Raw genomic sequence first — 21,932 nt, 5'->3', positions numbered from 1 at the left:
TGCAAAATTATGTCAAAATTTTACAAAAGTGTTGCTAGTTTTCTATTCAAAAATAGCGGAGGTTTGCTTCACTGTTGGCTATAACATTAGCAAAAGTACAACCCTGAATACTGCTGATAAAAACTTCGTGTACTCAGATGACGGTCAATTTAACATCCACTTTCCTAACAGTATTTTTTGAATTGAAATCTTCCGGCCTTCCTGTAATTTATAGATATCCAAAAAGCATCATATGTTTTTGGTATATTAGGCTTTTTTGAGCCAAGTTGTTTATGACTCTCAAACCTGGAGTAACTAAGCGTTTTTATAAGACTTGAGAAGGCAAAAAGCAGTTTTGGTTATCATTATTTTACAAAAAATTGAATTCGGATTGCACTTGAGATTGTATTCGGATTGCATTTTTGCCCTAATTATAAACTTTAGCATCAGTTTTAGCAGATATATTCGATAATTCATATGCTACAGGCTGTTTTTATTATATTCTTTAAAGCATTATTTCCTTGTATTTGTCAGGACTGATTTTACTTTATACTAATTGATTAATACTTTCAGGAATATTAATTATCGAAATATAGACCGATAATCTGAATCATGTTAAAAATATGGCGAATAAGATGCGCCCCCTAAGCTGGGGGATTACAAACGGAATAGATACACCAGCATCATGATCATTAATTAAAATGATTCTCTTAAGACCACACTCACATTCAGTACTGGTCAATAATTTATACATCAATGAATTAGGATGACAATGATCTATATATTCAACTGTTCTAACACCGCTTGTTTCACCACCTTTTGATTTAGATTGTTGTATAAGGCTAAGCGCAAAAGAAACTGACATGTGGCTCCATGTTTTTGAAAAGGGGGTCTGAATTCTTCCGGTGTGGGGGGGGGGGTCTGCATAAGGTCGTATATTGTGTGTGGGGGCGGGGTGGGGGCGCAAATAAACTTGTCTTCAACAGTCGGATATTGTGCTTGTGTGTGTGTGTGTGTGTGTGTAGTGTGGTGTGGTGTAGACCCCACCAAGACTATTTAATTTTTTAGTTTAACGATTTAATTTATATTCTAGCGTGAACTATTTCGCCCCCCCCCTCACCCCTAGCTTAGTGGGTCATGTTATGTGGACCACCGAGGCAGGTACCCTGGTCGAGGTGTCACCGCTAAAAATCACTAAAAGATGTAATCAGGCCATTTTGTTGAATACAGGCGTTTAAAATGGCTACAGGTACGTGTACTCCATACTTGATGAATAAGTGTGTAAAATGGGAATTCAATTAAAAAGTCCACAACAAATATTATGAAAACAAATGGCATTATCATAACACGAAAACAAGGGCTCATCATTAATCAAGGTCTGGTGTCTCGATCGTGACCAGAGAGTCGTGTTTTACCCAGTGAGGAATTATGCCCAGATCGTCAGTCATATCGGACAGTTTCTTGCTTCCGAAACCGATACAGAAGTTCTCCAGGAAAGATGTCTCCACGTTATCCCTCTCGGAGTAGTGCATAACGTAGAGATTGCACATTTCGCGTTCACTGCCCGGACCAATTGGGATACTCTCTTCACCTGGGTTATTGTACTGGCACCTAAAACGACCGAAAAAAGTTCCACAATATAGTTCCAAATAATTAAGGGATCTAGTCTGCCCCCCCCCCCAGCGTTTTTATGCCCCCCGTTCACTATAGGTAGTTATAGCATCTTCGCAACGTGCCAACTGGCGTAATAATATTTGCCTTTCGCTAGTGGTGGGACAGACTAGATCCCGTAATTATTTTCTCCCACCTTGCGATGATGTAGTCTTCTGGCTTGATTTGGAATGGGATGATGTTGTAGTAACACTGCTCTTCCTGGGGACTCTTCCACCCAATCGACGTCCAATCATGGTTGACAAAAGGACTTCCCAATGTGAACCCACTGATCAACACCCCTCGCGAGTGCGAATGAACTCTATAACGCGAATCACGCATTCAATATTTTTCCAATATTTTCCCACTATCCCACTATTTTCCCACTATCCCACTATCCCACTATTTTCCCACTATCCCACTATTTTCCCACTATCCCACTATTTTCCCACTATCCCACTATTTTCCCACTATCCCACTATTTTCCCACTATCCCACTATCCCACTATTTTCCCACTATCCCACTATTTTCCCACTATCCCACTATTTTCCCACTATCCCACTATTTTCCCACTATCCCACTATTTTCCCACTATTTTCCCACTATTTTGGGTCTAGTAGCTGAACCAGAGCTATTTCTGAACCAGAGCTATTACTTAGATGTGCGATTAAACTTGAGCAACTACCTGAAGGCAAATGCCATGAGGGTTTTGTGCCTGGGCATGGTCTGCGGATCGCACACAATATCCAGTACATTCTCGTTAATCGGGGCATCATCGTTGGGGGGAACAGGCGCGGCTGACATCAGAAGCATTACCCCTGCTGTGTATGTTGTCGGCTCGGACTGATATCTAAAACAGTAGCATTGATGATTAAATCTCTCATGAAAGTGACGTGAATAGACAGGGAATGAACGTGAAATTCATGAAACGACCTCCTCTCAAACCCACCTGTAACATCAAAAATATGTACGGGGGGGGGGGGTAGTTACAGATTTGACAGCGTTTTGAAAATCACTTACAGATAGTTGACTCCAGGTTTATCACGTGAGACACCCTCGAAGTACAAGGAGTCAGCATAGTAAGCCTGGAGAACCAGATATCTAAATTTAGTCCCCTCGCCGACTTCAAAAGACACATTCTGGGGCAGTTTAAACGGGGTGCCAGCCTTTCCCTCCTCGTCCCCTGTCGCGTACATTAGCATCTCTTCTCCATTTGGGTCGCAAATATGCTGGTGCACTTCATCGAACTTTTCATCCGAAATGGATGACGTCATTCGACCACACGTCCAGACTAAATCACGATTCAATTCGTTGGTCTGGTTTCCTATGTTTCACCGCCCTATTCTATTCCTTACAATCAATATAATCTTCCCATCCATTAATCTTTCCACCAATCTTCCCAAATTGGACTTCTATGTTGGGTGGGGGGGGAGTGTATAATGGTGGGAAATACCGAGAAAAAAGTATATTCCAAATTAAAATTTTTAATTCCTTCGGCTCTCTTCGAAGCGGGAGGGGGAATTTACGAAGGGGAGGCGAAGTTTTTCGGTTGGGTTTATTTGATTGTAGAGTTGAATCGCGTTCTTTTCTCGTCTAGATCCAGCTTCATCATCGCTGGCTTCTCACAGGCGAAAAGCAGCAACTTATGGTGTATACCATCGTTGTAAGCGGGCTCGAATTCTGTGATGTACCTAGTCCCCTCGATCTCTTCCGCCTTACAGAAATAGTGGTCATGGTAGTATCGGGATGGTTTGTGCAACCAAAGATTGACAGAGCCGTTTTTCAATTCAGTATTAGCACCAGTTGGCTTGGAAAAGACTGGGTTAGCTAAAACTAGCAGAGACAGTAAGCTTATTAGGTTAGATTGAGTGATTGCAGGTAAAAATTTTGCCATTTTGTCTGTTTGCATTTTTTTCCACTTGGTCTCAGTAAGAAATCAATTGATCAACTGTGTTACGCATTAATGGGACAAAAGTCAACCAACAATTGAACCCGAATTCTATTTACAGTCAAATTCAGCCGCCAAAATTGAGTAAACATGTGAAGTAAAGTCACAGCAAATTGATTTCCCGCAGAATAGTCAATCGAACAAGAAAGTCACCCGAAGGGCGCGACTTCATGAACAATTTTGCATTCATCTTATTGAAAAGATAACTATTTGCCCATAATGGCAATCCGAACAACTAATTGTTTGTAAATCGAAGCAATGATGTTTTAATTTTGTGGTGGCTACAATTTTGTGTGTATTGGGGGGGGGGGGGGGAGGAGGAGGAGGAGGGGAGGGTACACACAAATAAATGCACAACAAACTTATATAGAAATCGGGTCACAATTTTAGCCCCCCCCCCCCCTCCCCCAGCTTAGTGGTCAGATTTCTGCCTCAGTCGAGGGGTCGACTGTAAGAAAAGACCAATTTCCAATTTCTTAATTATATGATCGAGCTCACTTCTAAAGGCAACCCAAAATCTTCATAGGTTGAGCCATGGTCTTTTCCAGCCTTTTTGTTACCGTCGACCAACGATCTCTTTTTGAGTCTTACCCATTATAGCGCCTCCCCCTCATGAAATTATAGCACCCCCCATTATGGTATAATTACCATGATTGGGAGGGCTGTAGGTTATCTGACCACTAAGCTGTGGGGCTATAATGGGAAAGACCCTTCCTTTTTTTTTACCTTAATAACGGTCAGCCCATTGACTTTCCATACTCAAAATTGGCCGAACACAGTCTTTCCGTAAGGAATTCAGTTCAACCCTGGTCACTTCTTTGTTTTTCAACACTTTTTATTTATTCTGGTAATTGAGAAAAGTTCAATTCTTTTGCCCAGATAGGGAGATGCAGAAGCTCAGATTTAGCGTTTTAGCTATAGAATTAGTGAGCAGCATACAAAATTTTCCCCATGAAAAAAAGCTAAGCTAGAATTTTAATATAGCATGTGCTACAAAAACTACTTCAAACTTCGGTTTCAAATTTTTGTTTGATATTTATAGACATTTAAAAGAGATGTTGTAGAGATTTGATGGATCTTTTCCGTTTGTTCCCCACCCCCTTGTACGATATGCACCCCCAGATACAGAGCACGTGTCATTATACAGTAAATCATTTTGTAAGAATATGGCACGTGCGTCTGGGGGCGCAAATAATATGCACACACTAAGCTGGGGTGGCACAAACGGAAAAGATTCGACTTGATTTTTAGAGATATATTTTACGTTAATAGTATAGTTAACCATAGAATTTAATTAATGACATGCTCATAAAATACATATTGAACGCACAATTCGAAGTTTTCACAATAAAACAAAAAGACATGGTTACTAAGAGTAAACCGGATTTTAACAATATAAAGAAAGCATCATAAATAATGATGGGAATCATCATTGAATTTCATCTTGAAGGGAGAAGTCAAGGAATGTTTGTTGTTGACGGGATTTGTCATGCAGGTAAACCTGTTATCTGTTAGTTTAACTAACAAAGACACTTGCTGTAGAAAATAACTATGAGAAAGTCCCAAAGAGATTAAAGAAAATGGGTAAAAATAAACGAAGATTAATCAACCATTGATAGGACCGAAAACAAAGACCATATTCGAAACTAAACCTCATATAATTGAGCTGCCTTTCTCTAAATAGCTTTACATCTTCTCATCTTTTGAAACTTCTTGTATTTCCAGTCAATAATTCTAACTCTGTATTGAACCTTTTTAATATTTACATCTTCATAATTAAATTAAAGTTTTAGACTTAGAGGATTTTCATCAGTAACCCCGAGGTTTAAAGTGCTTAAGGAAAACCCCCAACCCAAACCGTAACCGTACACAGTGCACGGATATTCCAATGGAGATTGCTTATCTATTCTCCCCTTCCCCGAAGTAGGTCGGTGATCCCATTTGATGTTCAGACAAACGCAAATTGTTTTTCTGTTTTCTAAGTCTGTGAAATGTAACTTCAAATTTAGTATCCGTTGAAAAAATTTAAGTTGGCTTCAACATTTACGTTTGAGAATTACTCTACTAACAACCGAATTGTTTGTACTTATACCCTCAGTAGTAGTGAAAGACTTGAAATACTTTTAACAAGATGTATCTCCGATAGCTTGATTCTGTTACCAAAAGTTAAAATACAGAGTCTGTCGTTTTAGCCTGAAAAACAGAATTAAAGAATTGATTGAACAAGTTTGCCTATTTCAAAACCAATGGACGCCACACTTCATTTATAAAATCTATGCTGGGAAGGTGTTTCTAACGTTCAATATTTCAGCAGAGAAAAGGCTTCGTTTGCCGTGAATGTTTTTCCACTGTTCAGAACGTCTTGCTTTTCCACTTTAAAAAAAAATTTCTAACTCTTCTACAAAATTTGCAACGTTCTGCTAACGGCCCCTCTTGGCAGTATTTGATTTATTCGAGCAATACCCAATACCGAGGAACAGATGCCGAGTTACTTAATCAGTTTATCACAAAAATTCAAAAATAGTTTTGATAAAGTTATTACATCTACATTAAGTAAACTTGATAAGCTTGTAGTTGTGCTTGCGCCACTTACCTTCTCCCTAAATTTTATTAGGTTCTTCTCGTTTTCTATAAGTAAGTTCCTCCACTCTCACGAGAGATTCCTGATTACTGATCAATTTTTCTCCGGTTTGCAATGCAATTTTCTTGTACATTCAACCCGGGTCGTACTTTCCTCCCAAACATATGTAAGAGTGGGGCTGAAATTGGAGGATTTATTAGGAAAATATATCTCAAAACCTTTACATCTCCACCTCTGGGGGTTTAAGTCAAATTCACCCCCGCTCGTATAACTTTTTGGTTTGTCAAGGGCGGTTAGTAAATCGATGTAGCAGTGAGTGGGTGAAAGCTAAATTTACTCAACACTGTCACATCTTTTTAGTCTGTCAAGGGGAGTAAAAAGGTGCATGAGTGACGGGGTATTGGAGACAAAACGCCTACTTCTTAAATACCTTTACCGCTTCACAGACCAAAAGATGTACGAGATGAGGGTTAATTCGCCTTTTACCCCTCACTTTTTCATGATTCCCCCAGCCTGGCAGCCCATTGCAAGCTAAAAAGATGTAAGACTGTTGACTTGCATTTTCCTGAAAAGTCCTCCCATAACAGCGCCACTCTTACCTCATTATATTCCCTTGGAAGCCCCACCCTTAGACCCTTTTTCCCTCCTTCGCAGCCACACTCTTACATCATTTTCCCCCTCTCAACCCCCCACTCTACTCCACTTGGAGGCGCTACTCCTACATTTTTTCGCCCCCCCCCCTCCCACTCGATTACTGCCAGCTTTGAACCCACAATCTCTGTTGCTTCAACTGGTTCTCATTAGCCTCCAGACCACCAAGGCTTGTCCAATTCTTGACGGTCCGTCTATCCGTCTATATAAAAGAATACTTCTTAAAATTGCCCCCCCCCTTAACAAATACACTCTCAGTCTTACATCAATTTTACCCCCCTTGGCAGCCGATTCTAACATCCTTTTACACCCTCTGAAAAAATTTCCCCCCTCACTATTACACCTTTTACCCCCCCCCCCCCCTTTGGCAGCCCAATTCTTTAACCATTTTACACCTCCGAACTAAATACCCCCTCAATTTTACGCCATTTTATCCACCATGGCAGCCCAATTCTTGCATCGTTTTACCCCCTCTGAACAAATTCTCCCTCACTCTTACTTCAATTTACCCCCATTGACAAATTACCCGCAACACACACACTTATAAAATTAATAGGATTTTAGAACGTTGAATAATAGGATTTTGAATGTTAGAAACCAGTTCCCTTAACCATGAATGATGCTCAACCGAGAAACAATGTCGCAACTTTTTCAGAAACATACTTAACGTTTTTCCATCACCTATTCCGACCTTGAAGTGACCATCATATATAGCGTGTCCCATAAAGTTGAAAGAAGCGAACGTTTCAACAACACTGTCCACATTGCTAATTTGCATGCTCAACAGCCTGTTTTGGCGTTTTCGTTCATTTCACTCTGATGAGAGAGAGATTATACCTTTGTCAGACATTTTTTAGCCAAAAAGCAGCCAAAATTTTGTTTTCAGCCTAACTTTCAAATAACATATATAGCGTGTCCGAAACAGTCTAATTAATCAACGTTTTAAAAAACACTGTTCACATTGCTCATTTGAATGTTCAATTACACGACTTCGAAGTGCATACAAAACAAGCTGAGACTAGCACTTACGTACTAGCGTACGTTTCCAAAAGAGTACCTTGACGCGTAGTTCCAAGGTCAAACTTCAAACTAAAACTGTGTAAAAAGACATTAGTGCAATTAAGATTAATGGAAAAAGCGTTGAAATTCAAATGACTAATTGCTCCCAGGCCTAGGCCTCGACTTATGAAAAGACTTAAAAAGTCTAGTAGGGGGAGGGGGCAATATATTGACTAAAATTACACGGTCGAGCTTCCTAGTTAAAGTCGAGCTGATATCTTTTCATGGGTCGAGCTCAAGTCTTTTCATAACGAAGAGCGTCCAGCTAAGGTCTTTCCATGGGTCCACCATTAGTCATTTCATAACCAACAAAGACGAATTAAGGTCTTTTGACGGGTTCATCATTAGTCTTTTCTTATTCTGTTTTTTTCCGGTTCGAAATTTTTGTTTTTTTTCATGCTTCTGTACATACAGAAGTAGAACCGGAGCAAGACTAAATAGCTTTGCACCAGAGCAGTCCAACTTAAGAAACAGACATCTAAGCTCTGTCCAAGAAATTTAATCTTGACAAAGTATGATGAGTTCTATAAAGGCAAAATAATCGTATATTCGAAAACCCTAAAAACATTAAGCAATGAAGCTTTTTTGCTAAATGTTCTTAGGGTTTTCAAACATACGATTATTTCACTTTTATGGAACACATCATGCTGCGATAAGATCACATTTCTTGGACAGAGCTTAGATGTCGGGTCTTTCTTATTTGCGTGAATCTTGCATCACCACCACCACATAGTTAAAGTCTAGTTAAAGTCTGTCCTCCCGGGTCGAGAGGTCAGCGCCGTTTCAGCGCATTATTTTGTAAGAAATGCGCTGAATGCGCAGAAACTATGTAAGAAATGCGCTGAATGCGCTGAAATGCGCTGAAATGTGGAGAAGGCGCTGAAAATTCAAAACGTCAGCGCATTTTCAGCGCATTTCTTACATAATTTCAGCGCTTTTTCAGCACGTTTCTTGCATAAGTTTCAGCACTTCTTTCAGCGCATTTCTTACAAAGTTTCAGCGCATCTCTTATATAATTTTCGGAAAATTTCTCGACCCGGGCTATAATACTGCAGTAACCGAAGGTTCGAAAAACGCCAAAAAATGCAATGGAGCATGTAAATGGGCCATTTTAGAGAGTGTAATTTGAAACATTTATTATTTCAACTTTACTGGACATGCTACAAAATAGGCAGTCTCATAAAGTTTCAAAGAAAGCGAACGTTCCAAGCGCATTGAAAGTTAGATCAAAGCTCACAATTAAAAATGCCAGCATCGGAACTTAGATGTTTAATTTTCCATGACTGTACAAAAAATCCTGGAGTGGAGGAGGAGGTAAAAAGGAAAGATCCGATTATTTATTGTTGGAAACAAACATGTTGGCGACTTAACATACTAGGGGAGGAAGAGTACCGGTATTTGCATCTTCCCGGGATGAGGTGTCACCGCCATTCAACGCAAAATTATGTAAGATAAGAAGTGAAACCGGAACATTTTGTAAGATAAGCGATGAATGCGGTGAAATTACATAAATCAGGCGGTGAATGCGGTGAAAAAACCTTTATCGCCTGGTAGCGGTGGAATTACATAATTTCACCGCTAGAAAAAAGTGTTAAAATTGGGTGAGATCAACAGTGAATGAGTTGAAATTACACAAATTCACCACTCAACTTAGTGGTGAAATAACTTAGTGGTGAAATAACAAAATCCGGAGTGGAAGAAGAAGTGGCTGACATGCTGGAGGTGAGAAGTTCGAATCCGTGCAAGGACGGTAACTTGTAGTAAGCGGTCAAAGCATATAAACATATAATTTTACAGCATTCACCGCATTTCACCGCCAAATTATGTAAGAAATTTGCGGTGAAAACAAACTTGTCGCAGCTTATCTTACGCATACTTCACCGATTTTCTCTCGACCCGGGTTTAAGTGAGTAATCATTTGTATGGGGTCACCCACAGCATTTTGAGTGCACATTGGTCGCCCCGGCTCCTAATGTGAGCGGGTGTAGGCGATAAATTTAGTAAGAAATGCGTTGAAGGCTCTGACATTGTGTAAGAAAAATGCTGCTTAGTTTCTGACGCCGAATGAAAAAAAATTCGTCAATTGACAACTTATCTCTTAAAAAAACTCAGCACATCTTTTACATTATATCAGTTTTCCCAAAAGCCTCAACAGCAACAATTTCAGTACGTGCCCTACCTAATTTCAGCACATATCTTGACAAACTGAGGCGCATTTTGCAGCAAATTTATTACAAAAATTACGTGCTAAAAGTTTTAGCACAATTCGTACAAAGATTCAGCACTTCAGAAAAGAAATCCAAGATTTACAGATTCCTTGTATAATAAATTCAGTGCATTTTTTTGGTTTGCTCACTATCGTTTTTAAAGTAGTCAGCATGTACGGTCCTTTATTCATTGGAATTCTGAAAAGCCACTAGTCAATCCAAAATCTGCGTTGCTCCTGAGAAATTTTCAGTCAAATTTTTGGAACAGGTTACAATTGAAAAACAACGAACTTTCGTCCTGACAAACGGAGGGAATACAATTAAACACGAGCTACCTGGTTTCATTCAATCAAGTAACGTGGCAATCTACCGAGACTGCTCTCGCTCTATGTTATGAGAAAAAATTCGCTGCCGGAGGATATTGCTTGAAACGAATGACTTATGCTGTCTCTGAACAAAAATCAAGTCCTTTCAAACTCCACTTTAACTGCTGGAGACACTTTCTAAGTCTATATTTAACGCGAGTTTTGTTATTGCAAAAGTTTGACAGCATCAGTAAAGAAAAACGAAGTTTTGAAAATGCAATGCACTTAAGCAAAATTGCAAGAACAGAGTGACGAGCAACGAGATAGAGTGATGAACAAAAATCAAGCCCTTTCAAACTCCACATTAACTGCTAGAGACACTTTCGAAGTCTATATTTAACGCGAGCTTTGTTATTGCAAAAGTTTGACAGCATCAGTATAGAAAAACGAAGTTTTGAAAATGTAATGGACTCAAGCAAAATTGCAAGAAGAGAGTGACGAGCAACGAGATAGAGTGATGAACAAAAATCAAGCCCTTTCAAACTCCACTTTAACTGCTAGAGACACTTTCGAAGTCTATATTTAACGCAAGCTTTGTTATTGCAAAAGTTTGACAGCATCAGTATAGAAAAACGAAGTTTTGAAAATGCAATGGACTCAAGCAAAATTGCAAGAAGAGAGTGACGAGCAACGAGATAGAGTGATGAACAAAAATCAAGCCCTTTCAAACTCCACTTTAACTGCTAGAGACACTTTCGAAATCTATATTTAACGCGAGCTTTGTTATTGCAAAAGTTTGACAGCATCAGTAAAGAAAAACGAAGTTTTGAAAATGTAATGGACTCAAGCAAAATTGCAGGAAGAGAGTGACGAGCAACGAGATGGAGTGATGGACAAAAATCAAGCCCTTTCAAACTCCACTTTAACTGCTAGAGACACTTTCGAAGTCTATATTTAACGCGAGCTTGTTATTGCAAAAGTTTGACAGCATTAGTAAAGAAAAACGAAGTTTTGAAAATGCAATGGAATTAAGCAAAATTGCAAGAACAGAGTGACGAGCAACGAGATAGAGTGATGAACAAAAATCAAGCCCTTTCAAACTCCACTTTAACTGCTAGAGACACTTTCGAAGTCTATGTTTAACGCGAGTTTTGTTATTGCAAAAGTTTGACAGCATCAGTAAAGAAAAACGAAGTTTTGAAAATGTAATGGACTCAAGCAAAATTGCAAGAACAGAGTGACGAGCAACGAGATAGAGTGATGAACACAAAATCAAGCCCTTTCAAACTCCATTTTAACTGCTAGAGACACTTTCGAAGTCTATATTTAACCCAAGTTTAGTTAATGCAAAAGTTTGACAGCATCAGTAAAGAAAAGAGAAGTTTTGAAAATGCAATCGACTCAAGCAAAATTGCAAGAAGAGAGTGGCGAGCAACGAGATAGAGTGATGAACAAAAATCAAGCCCTTTCAAACTCCACTTAAACTGCTAGAGACACTTTCTTTGTCTATATTTAACCGAAGTTTTGTTAATGCAAAAGTTTGACAGCATCAGTAAAGAAAAACGAAGTTTTGAAAATGCAATGGACGCAAGCAAAATTGCAAGAAAAGAGTGACGAGCAACGAGATAGTCGAAAATCTAACTCGAGTGAATACATGATTTCAATAAAAAAAAACTTGGCGAGCTTAAAAATGGTATTAAGAAGTTTGCAGATAGGTCATTGTGACGCACGCCAAAGACGACCTCATGTAACGCAATGTTTCTGTCGTACATCATAAATTAATTTAGTGCAGTAAACTTATCATACGATGTACTTAATTTAATTAGTGTACCTATTCCTGAGGGGCATGTGCATAAATCATTACTATTTCACATGCTTGTCTGTTGCTACCATTTTCCCACATCGGGAAAATAATGTTCACATTTTATTATGACTTCTGGAATAACAGTTGCGTTATTCTTCATTCTCTTAGTTTTGCTTCTCGCGTACAATTGCCCAATTTAATTTATTCTTCATTAACTGTCTTTACAAATCAAGTAAAGTAAACATTTAGTCCTTACGCGATTCGCTAAGCGAATTCATTTGGAAATTGTGTCAAGCGCACTCGCCGCGCAAGTAGGACATAGAACACAAACACAACTCGCGACTCAAGATCAAGTACGCAATTTTAATCGCGTACGACATGGCGCAGTCAGCAGCTCAAAAACCAACTCCACTTGGCATTGAGCCATTTTGGGATAAACCTAGTGTAGACCCGCCACTGAAATGGGAAAAGTGGCAGATGCAGGCCAAGTTAGCGCTTCTTGCGAAGGAAAATATCACAATAGACACTTTGTTGGAGCCAAAACCTGAAACAGTACAACTACCACTTGAACCGATCTATGAGGTTACGATAACGGGATCATCGGCACAATCGGAGCGGGAAAGATTGGCGAGGATCGCTCAATCAAAAATGAACTGGGAAAACCGGTGCCAGAGACAATTGGAGATAGGAATAATGTGCGGAGACAAGCCATGGGCACAAGCCAATCGAAAGACTGTGTCAATGCTATATCTCAGTTTGGGCACTGAAGGACGTCGAATTGTCTGTAGTCAAAACCCACATCTCAAGATGGACAGTCTCTCAACAGCAGAACTTTGGGCAATCATGGAAACAGCATTTATTCGTCAGCGCAACATTACATTCGACAGATATGTACTTCTCACCACGAAACAGACAAGAGGAGAGTCAATCGAACATTTCTTCGGAAAATTGAAAGAACTTTCTGAAAATTTTGAGCTCGGAAGTCAAGAAGACACCCTCATTAGAGACTTATTTATTGCAAATATGTTAGATCCAGAAATTCAACGGGAATTGTTGCGAGAAACCTTAGAACCAGCCCAAGCATTACGTTTGGCCATAAATATGGAACTAGGTCAAAGAAACCAACTACAAATTACAAACTCGCAATCTGCTCCGCAAGTTAATGCAATAATTCCTCAACGATCGTTTCGACCACCGAATCAGCGACCAACTACATCCAGTTTTACTCGATCACCAAACGAACTATGCAGGAACTGTGGTCTAACTTGGTCAGCTAATCATAGAGTCAAATGCATTGCGAGAGGCAAGACTTGCAACAATTGTGGCCTTCAAAACCATTTTTCGCGAGTGTGCAGAAAACCAAAATCATCATCAAACAAATCTAATCGCTCTAATGTTAACTCTGTTGAAGAAACTACAATTGATCAAACGGTAAATGCCATACAAAATATGAATTATAACCCGCAATGCGAATCAGATTACGACAGCTCAGATGACAATATGGTCGCCAGCATCGCAAGTACCGCAATTCAGATCAAACCAAAGAACACTATTCTACAAATTGGTTACAACCATGTTGGACTCCTCATTGATTCCGGCAGTGTGTGCAGTATTTTGCCCGAGTCTCTTGCTTCGGAAATTGTGGAAAATTCTCCCCTTGCTCGTTGGTTGATGATAGCGCCTCCCCAGAAACTCAAAAGATTTTCCAACGAACCCATAAACGTGATAGGTATGGTACAGGCACCAATTGCGAGCAATGGATGGCGACTTGAAGAAGCCGAATTTGTAGTAGTTCGTGATGGACTAAAACCACTAGTGGGAAGAGATCTATTTGACGCTCTTGGAATTTCAGTAACTCAAACCCCAAAACAGGAAGGTAGTATGGTCAACACTATCACATCTCAATGTCCATTCAGAACACGTTTCGCACAACAATTCCCTCAACTTATTACACGTATTGGTCGCTCAAAAATACACATTGTCAAATCTAAATTTCATCGTCATTTCCAGCCAAAACATCAAAAGGGTAGAAGAGTACCCATTAATTTGCAAGAACGAGTAAATACTGAAATTAAAAAACTTCTTGCAGAGGGACATATAGAAAAATTGAATAACTGTTCTGACCAATATTTTATTTCACCTATTGTAATCACAGTCAAACGAGATCAAACCATAAAATTAGCACTAGATTCTAAAACTCTTAACAAAGCAATACATAGGAACAAATATCAAATGCCAAATATTGAAACACTTATGGATTCGATATCACAAATAATAACAAATTACAAAACAGAACCCGCGGAGCAAATATATTTCTCTACTATTGATCTTAAATACGCTTACAGCCAACTAAATTTACACCCTGAAACTGCTAATCATTGTAATTTTAATATTATCAGTGGTGACATGACAGGCACATATCGATTCAAAACAGGATTCTACGGTCTTACAGACATGCCTGCCGAGTTTCAGAAGGCAATGGATTACACCCTGATTGGACTTAAAAATACATTCTGTTTCTTAGATGATATTTTAATTGTTAGTAAAGGTTCAGAAGATGATCACTTTCAACTTGTACTGGATTGCCTTAAAAAATTAGATGCAGACAACCTTCGTATTAACCTTCCGAAATGCCACTTTGCAAAACAACAAATTTCATGGTTAGGATATAATAAAGCTCAATCTGGGATCTCGCCACTCGAATCCAAAACATCATCTATTATGTCATTACAACCTCCTAATACACTTAAAAAATTACGCTCATGTCTCGGCTCAGTCCACTATATTAGTAAATTTATTCCCAATTTAGCTCAACTCTGGCATCCTTTAAGACATCTACTTCGTAAATCCACTAAATATGTTGGGACTGACACTCACACATTACATTTTAATGCAATTAAAACTCGCATAGCAAATCATACAGAAAACATGCATTATAACCCCCAATTTGAAACGCGAATCAAATGTGATGCTTCACGCTCCGGTTTGGGAGCAGCACTAGAACAACTAACAGTTGATGGTTGGAAACCGATATCTTTTGCATCCCGATTTTTAAACAGTAGTGAAGAACGTTATAGTATTAACGAATTAGAACTTCTTGGGGTAGTGTGGTCCATAGAATATTTTAAAAATTATTTGTATGGCAAAGAATTCACTGTTATCACTGACCACCGCGCATTACTTTCCATTTTAAAAGAACATCGATCAAATAAAAGTTACAATAGTAGGTTAGCACGGTGGGTTGACCGTCTCTTGCCTTATCAATTCTCAATAGAGCATTTACCTGGCGCAAAAATGGGCCTAGTTGATTACATATCTCGTAATCCATACCAACCAGCAAAAAGTGTTTCCAAATATGACGAAGAATTTCTAGTTGCAACATTATCGAGCATACATACTGATGCCCAATTACTTCAACAAAAACACAATCTCACAGCTAATTCACTTCATAAATTATATATTGATATTGATGGAGAACATAAAAATTCCACCACCATTACAGCACAAGTTTTAACCATAGATTATGAAGCCCAAAATCCTCAAACTGAAATTTCTGATTTACTCGCTTCGCGAAATAATAGTCCAAAATTCTGTTCCAAACAAACTTCCAATTTAGACATGAACCCCGCTCAGCATGTTCGCTTAACAAATAATAGTTCGAATTTCGCGTCGCCAAAATACAACTCTAATATCATCCCTTTTAAATTTAATCATCTGTATAGCACACACGCTCCAGACGTACATTTAACTCATAAAAATAAATCATTCGCGGATCAAATGCGTAACTTATTTATCCATTCCACTAATGGTATTATTTGCACTAGTGTACATGATCAGCGAGTACATTCCAGTCAAAAAGATTTCGTACTCGCTAACACATATTCTTCTTCAAAAGTTAACACTTCTAATTTAATTAATACCACCTCTAATCTCGCACCACGAGTACGCAAGTCCTTTAACAAATTAACACCCGCCTGGCATAATCCTTTACTAGTTACTCAAAAGACTAAAATGCATTCCTTAGATGACTCTTTTGCAACACAAGTTACTAAATACCCAAATCATTCTAAATATGCGTCGCATAGTCTACCATTTACAACTACTCCTGTACAAATTGAGTCTCAAAGACTAGTAAATACAAGAAAAGCGTCACTCACTCACCAAAATGCATCCAAATTTACTCCTTTAAGTCATTCTAACTTGTCAATCAAAAATCAGCCTCAAATTCCTACCTTTTTTAGTAAGCCACACTCAAATACTTTAAATAACTCACGTGCTCAATTAGTAAACAAAAATCAAGTGCTTTTTGCCCAAACTCAACCTGAAATTCAGTTGCCTTCCTCCTTGTCAATTAATTTAATTGAAAAAACAAAACTCTCATCAACAATGAGTCAACAAGCATCTTCTCTCAAGGGAAAAACACTCTCCTCTCGATCTACCAGAGCTTCGCCTCGCGTGTCATTCACTGACAATGCAACAACGAGTACGCCACCCAGATCCTCCTCGCATTCAAACTTAAGTACCCCACTAACGGACAGCCCCCAAGTAATGTCGTTTGAACGAGTGGTGGGAAAAGTCTTTAGCAAAGGCCTCATTGCATCACTGACAAGTAAGGATGCAGTCTTAAAAGAAGTGCGAGACTGCATAATTCGGGGGGATGAAGAAAGACTGAAGGCCCTCAACCCATACCTTCATAGTTATTGGCGGGACCTTCACGTGACAGGCGGGTGTGTTTGCATGGACGAGAAGGTGGCAATTCCCAATGCACTCAAAGAGGCCCTCATTGACGATATACATGCAAGTCACTCGGGTAGCTGGGGGATGATATGTATGGCTCAGCACTGCTGGTGGCCATACATGAATCGCGATTTGCTTGTCAAAGCAAGGGAGTGCAAATCTTGCACTGCTATCGGTAAAAATTTAAAATCTGTTATTCCCGCAAAACAATTTAAAGCACATACACCATGTATAGTTCCAAACCAAGAAATACAAATAGATTTTGCAGGGCCCATTAATAACGAAAAAGAACATGAAATATACATTTTAACATGCATTGATAGATTTTCAAAATACCCTTCTGCGGAATTAGTTGATAATGCAAATGCCTCGAATGTCATAAAATTCTTAGATAATTATATAAAATTCATGGAGTTCCTCGTTCCTTAAGAATAGATCAAACCCGTTGTCTTATAGGTAACCAAGTAAAAAAATTTTGTACAAAAAACAATATCACACTCATACCAGCTCCGGCAAATGATCATCGTGCAATAGGTTTAGTTGAACGACTAATTGATACAATTAAACAACGCTTGGCATGTATTAAAGACGCACACAAAGAAGTAAATACGTTCACCATTAAAGCAGCATTAAAATCAATTATATACAAGCTTCGCATATGTAAACATAAAACAACTAAGCTTTCGCCATTCGAGTCTCACTTCGGGCGTACGGCCAATGCATCACTTAGTAATATAAGTACTCAACCCAAATCATCTGACCTAAGTTATGAAAAAATTTTGAATCATTATTTAGATGAAGAAACTGTAACCCCTAACGAATTGCTGCCGGAGGAACATTGGGGAAACATCCGGAGTGACGACGAAGTTGAACGTAATATGTGCAAGGCGACAAAGGATGCTACTAATCGCGAACGACAAGCAACGGATACTGAATCACGCTTCCTTCGTACCACGCACGCACACCGTCCACTCCCATTGAAAGAACACGCCGTCCAATTAAACATTGCCCGAGAGAAGCACCTTCATAAGAGATCCAAGAAGAATCTGGACGGCTTGTATGAGGTGTTGGCCCCAGGATCGGTAGTCCAAAAGACCGACCAATACACTTCGGTCATTCGCGAGCCGGGTAAGGTGGAAGTAACTGTACGCAATAGCGATATTGCAAAATTTGGTACTCGTGAAGAACGAAAAACCAAATTGACGGATTACATCAACCGCAGAGGACCCCGCACACATGAAAAAACAACGGAAGCTAAGATACTTAGCCATATTAAAGAGTGTACCCGCATCCAGAAAGGAGACAGAAAAATGAAACACCGAAAACGAGAAACTGGTAGTGGCGTATCCTCGAATAAATCCAACATTGCTCGCGCAATGCGAGTACGCATGCCGAAAGTTCCGGACAATTTCGCTCCACAAGTAATACCCGAAATCCCAGAGGCTGCTCCAGAACAGCCAATTATAACTGAAGAAGTACTTATTGCACCCCCGCCTACAAACATTCAGCAAGAAGCACTCGTATCATCTCATCCAGCTCCAACAACATCTTTCCCCAATACTCTGACACGATCAACCAAACGGACTAGGAAAAGTCCTAAATATTATTGATATGACAAGGAAGATTCATCAGGTGATTCTACTAATTCGTGTCCTCCGAACTTTGCTCCACCCCGTAGGAAGCGTCGAGTAGGCCACATAGAATCGATTCAACCCACAGTGATACAAACAATTGTGGATACAGCTACTCGAGTTGAACCGATTCATAACGACTTTCCCTCGCCTATCATAGGACAGGTGTCTCCGATCGACCCCCGTATACGGCCAGCCGATCACAGCACTTCAAATGAACTGATCATTGATGAAGAAGACATGTGAAAACTCTGATACATTAAAACTGATACATTATTAATTATGACTAGCTATGATAACCAGTAAGTATATTGTTGATACTATTTAACCGGTGAATAAGTATTATTATTATTCATATTGTTATTAAAATTTTGTTATTATAATATGAACACAAAATCAAGCCCTTTCAAACTCCACTTTAACTGCTAGAGACACTTTCGAAGTCTATATTTAACCCAAGTTTAGTTAATGCAAAAGTTTGACAGCATCAGTAAAGAAAAGAGAAGTTTTGAAAATGCAATCGACTCAAGCAAAATTGCAAGAAGAGAGTGGCGAGCAACGAGATAGAGTGATGAACAAAAATCAAGCCCATTCAAACTCCACTTAAACTGCTAGAGACACTTTCTTTGTCTATATTTAAACCAAGTTTTGTTAATGCAAAAGTTTGACAGCATCAGTAAAGAAAAACGAAGTTTTGAAAATGCAATGGACGCAAGCAAAATTGCAAGAACAGAGTGACGAGCAACGAGATAGTCGAAAATCTAACTCGAGTGAATACATGATTTCAATAAAAAAAAACTTGGCGAGCTTAAAAATGGTATTAAGAAGTTCGCAGATAGGTCATTGTGACGCACGCCAAAGACGACCTCATGTAACGCAATGTTTCTGTCGTACATCATAAATTAATTTAGTGCAGTAAACTTATCATACGATGTACTTAATTTAATTAGTGTACCTATTCCTGAGGGGCATGTGCATAAATCATTACTATTTCACATGCTTGTCTGTTGCTACCATTTTCCCACATCGGGAAAATAATGTTCACATTTTATTATGACTTCTGGAATAACAGTTGCGTTATTCTTCATTCTCTTGGTTTTGCTTCTCGCGTACAATTGCCCAATTTAATTTATTCTTCATTAACTGTCTTTACAAATCAAGTAAAGTAAACATTTAGTCCTTACGCGATTCGCTAAGCGAATTCATTTGGAAATTGTGTAAAGCGCACTCGCCGCGCAAGTAGGACATAGAACACAAACACAACTCGCGACTCAAGATCAAGTACGCAATTTTACTCGCGTACGGCAGTTTCAATGCCAAATTGTAGTCCCGCAGCCCCAAATTGCTGCAATGAAATTCGGTTTCTTCGCACCTTGCAAGAGCATAGTGTCAATGAATGCACCACAAAAACAAAACGCAAAATTTTGAAATTGTTATGGTTCTCAGGCAGTAGGTTATAACGGTTTTCCATCCTATTCGCAAAGGGCAGCCGACACTCAAGAGAAACTTAACAAAAATAGTGATTGAGTTTTGAGCGAAATACGCGCAGTTCTCAATACTATGGCACAGTGATTTAAAAAAAACTGTCTACCCCCAAACACTGCCTTGCGCATTTTCAATGAAAAGGTGATGATGCAAAAGACACCGGAATACAAAAAAATGCAAAAACGCCGCTCTTAAAACAATACCGACAAACGTTTTAACAAACAGCCAGAACTTCTTTCAAAATGGAAACACTAAAAAAGTCGCACTGAAACTGTTGTCTAAACCAGAAAACAAACCATTTCAGTACTTTTTTGACATAAAACAACATGGAGTTAACTTGCGTAAACTAGGCCAAGTATTGGAAGGAAACATCCCACCTCAGCATTTACATTGTGGCTAAAACAACTAATTCAAACACACCTCAATCTTCTGTCATATTAAAGAAAAAACATTAAAAATCAGATGAAATTAGTTGAAAATGAAAGAACCAACTCTGAAAAACAATTATTTGTGCATCAAGCTGCCCATATTTGTAGTTTTCTACATTTCAGAGGATTGAGGTATTTACCACTTAAACACAATTAAATTTTCAATCTCAAATATCATTTTAAATAAAAACAATTTTTTTCGAACATTCAGAAAAAGCCAGAAAAATGTAGAGATCGTCAAAGATTTGACCAGCTCAGTATCGAAGAAAGGAAGATCTAAATCAGTACTGCAGCAATTTTGAAAACTAATTCCAACTTTTGAAACGCTACTGCTTTAACATGTAGCATTTTCCTTGCGGTAAAGAGACATAAAAATCAATTAAATCTGTAAATAGAAGCAAAAGAGCTCAAAAATGAGCCTATCATTCGTGTCCGGAAAAAAAGTCCCAGACAAAACTGTCACAGCCAAAACAGTCCCAAATTGCAAAATAATCCAAGACAAAACAGTCCCCGACGAAACAGTCCCAGACAAATTAGTCCCCAAAAACAGACTAAACTATACCAGACCAATTAGTCCCAAAAAAAAAGACAAAACAGAACCAGACAAAGTAGTCCCTGATAAATTTTGAAACCATTACAGATATAACCTGCAAACAATAAAAAACATAATCTACTGGTTAAGCTTCTGAATTCGTTGTTTTTAATTGATATGAATTAGGACTAAACCAAAAACTTGTTTCAAATTACGTTATTTGTCGAAATCAGCTTAATATTTGTTTGAAGAGTTACAATCATTTGAATAACATAGGGGTTTCCTTTTTAATTGATGTGCATATAATTGACTCTTCAATTAGTTCAGACTATTTTGTCTGGGACTGTTTTGTCTAGAAAAATTTTGTCTTCACCCTAACATTGAGGTTGCCCCTTTTGGAAAGAAATTAAATTTTGTCCATATAGAAACAAAAGGTTTATCAATACCAGACCAAAAAATAATTATACAAATTCTGGACCTTGCAAGAGCTAAGGGCAACGAAACATTTCTGAAAAATATTTTAAAAAATCGCCAAAGAGGTTCAAAAAAGAACCCGAGATTAGTTAAGGTTGTTCCACAAAGAACGAACGGTAATCAAAAATCAAACATGCCTAAAATGCCAATATCTTTGTATGTGCCCATTTCAAATTGCCGCACGAAGAAATTAACTGCTAGTACAATTCTGGAAACGGCAAAATATCTCAACGGTCATAACATCTGTCCATCTATCCAAAGAAAAAACAAATTATGCTAGATATGTTTTTCTTTGTATTTCTCAATTTTCATACACGTCATTAATTTTTACATTTCAGAGGATTTAGGCATTTATCACTTAAACACATTTATATTTTCCATCTCAGAACGAGCATCAAATATCATTTCAAATCAATAAACAAATTCTTTCAATGTTCCTATTCTTTCAATAAACAATTCT

At 38.5% G+C, this 21,932-nt stretch overlaps 2 protein-coding genes across 3 annotated transcripts in view; one reads left to right on the top strand and one right to left on the bottom strand.

The window, feature by feature from the left end:
* Positions 1–21,932, top strand: part of LOC142342638 (DNA-directed RNA polymerases I, II, and III subunit RPABC3-like) — a 569,350-nt gene that overhangs the window by 437,212 nt on the left and 110,206 nt on the right. The window lies entirely within an intron of this gene.
* LOC142342632 (peptidylglycine alpha-hydroxylating monooxygenase-like) lies at positions 1,260–3,628 on the bottom strand. The gene is made up of 5 exons (XM_075394057.1): positions 3,215–3,628; positions 2,651–2,921; positions 2,316–2,480; positions 1,787–1,951; positions 1,260–1,590 (listed from the first exon to the last, which is right to left on the bottom strand). Exons 1-5 carry the CDS (start codon positions 3,537–3,539, stop codon positions 1,347–1,349), a joined length of 1,170 nt encoding a protein of 389 aa, XP_075250172.1. The 5' UTR covers positions 3,540–3,628; the 3' UTR covers positions 1,260–1,346.

This window comes from Convolutriloba macropyga, chromosome 7 (assembly GCF_964194025.1).
Source record: "Convolutriloba macropyga chromosome 7, txConMacr16.3, whole genome shotgun sequence".
Lineage (NCBI taxonomy): Eukaryota > Metazoa > Xenacoelomorpha > Acoela > Convolutidae > Convolutriloba > Convolutriloba macropyga.
This window is presented reverse-complemented; position numbering and strand designations above follow the sequence as displayed.

What these genes read in the sequence shown, in the direction of transcription:
- LOC142342632 (XM_075394057.1), bottom strand. Translation starts at nt 3,539, where the DNA reads ATGCAAACAGACAAAATGGCAAAATTTTTACCTGCAATCACTCAATCT. An exon ending in CTCATGGCATTTGCCTTCAG is followed by an intron (nt 1,952 to 2,315) that starts GTAGTTGCTCAA and finishes TTCGCGTTATAG; the next exon opens with AGTTCATTCGCACTCGCGAG. An exon ending in GAAGACTACATCATCGCAAG is followed by an intron (nt 1,591 to 1,786) that starts GTGGGAGAAAAT and finishes CGGTCGTTTTAG; the next exon opens with GTGCCAGTACAATAACCCAG.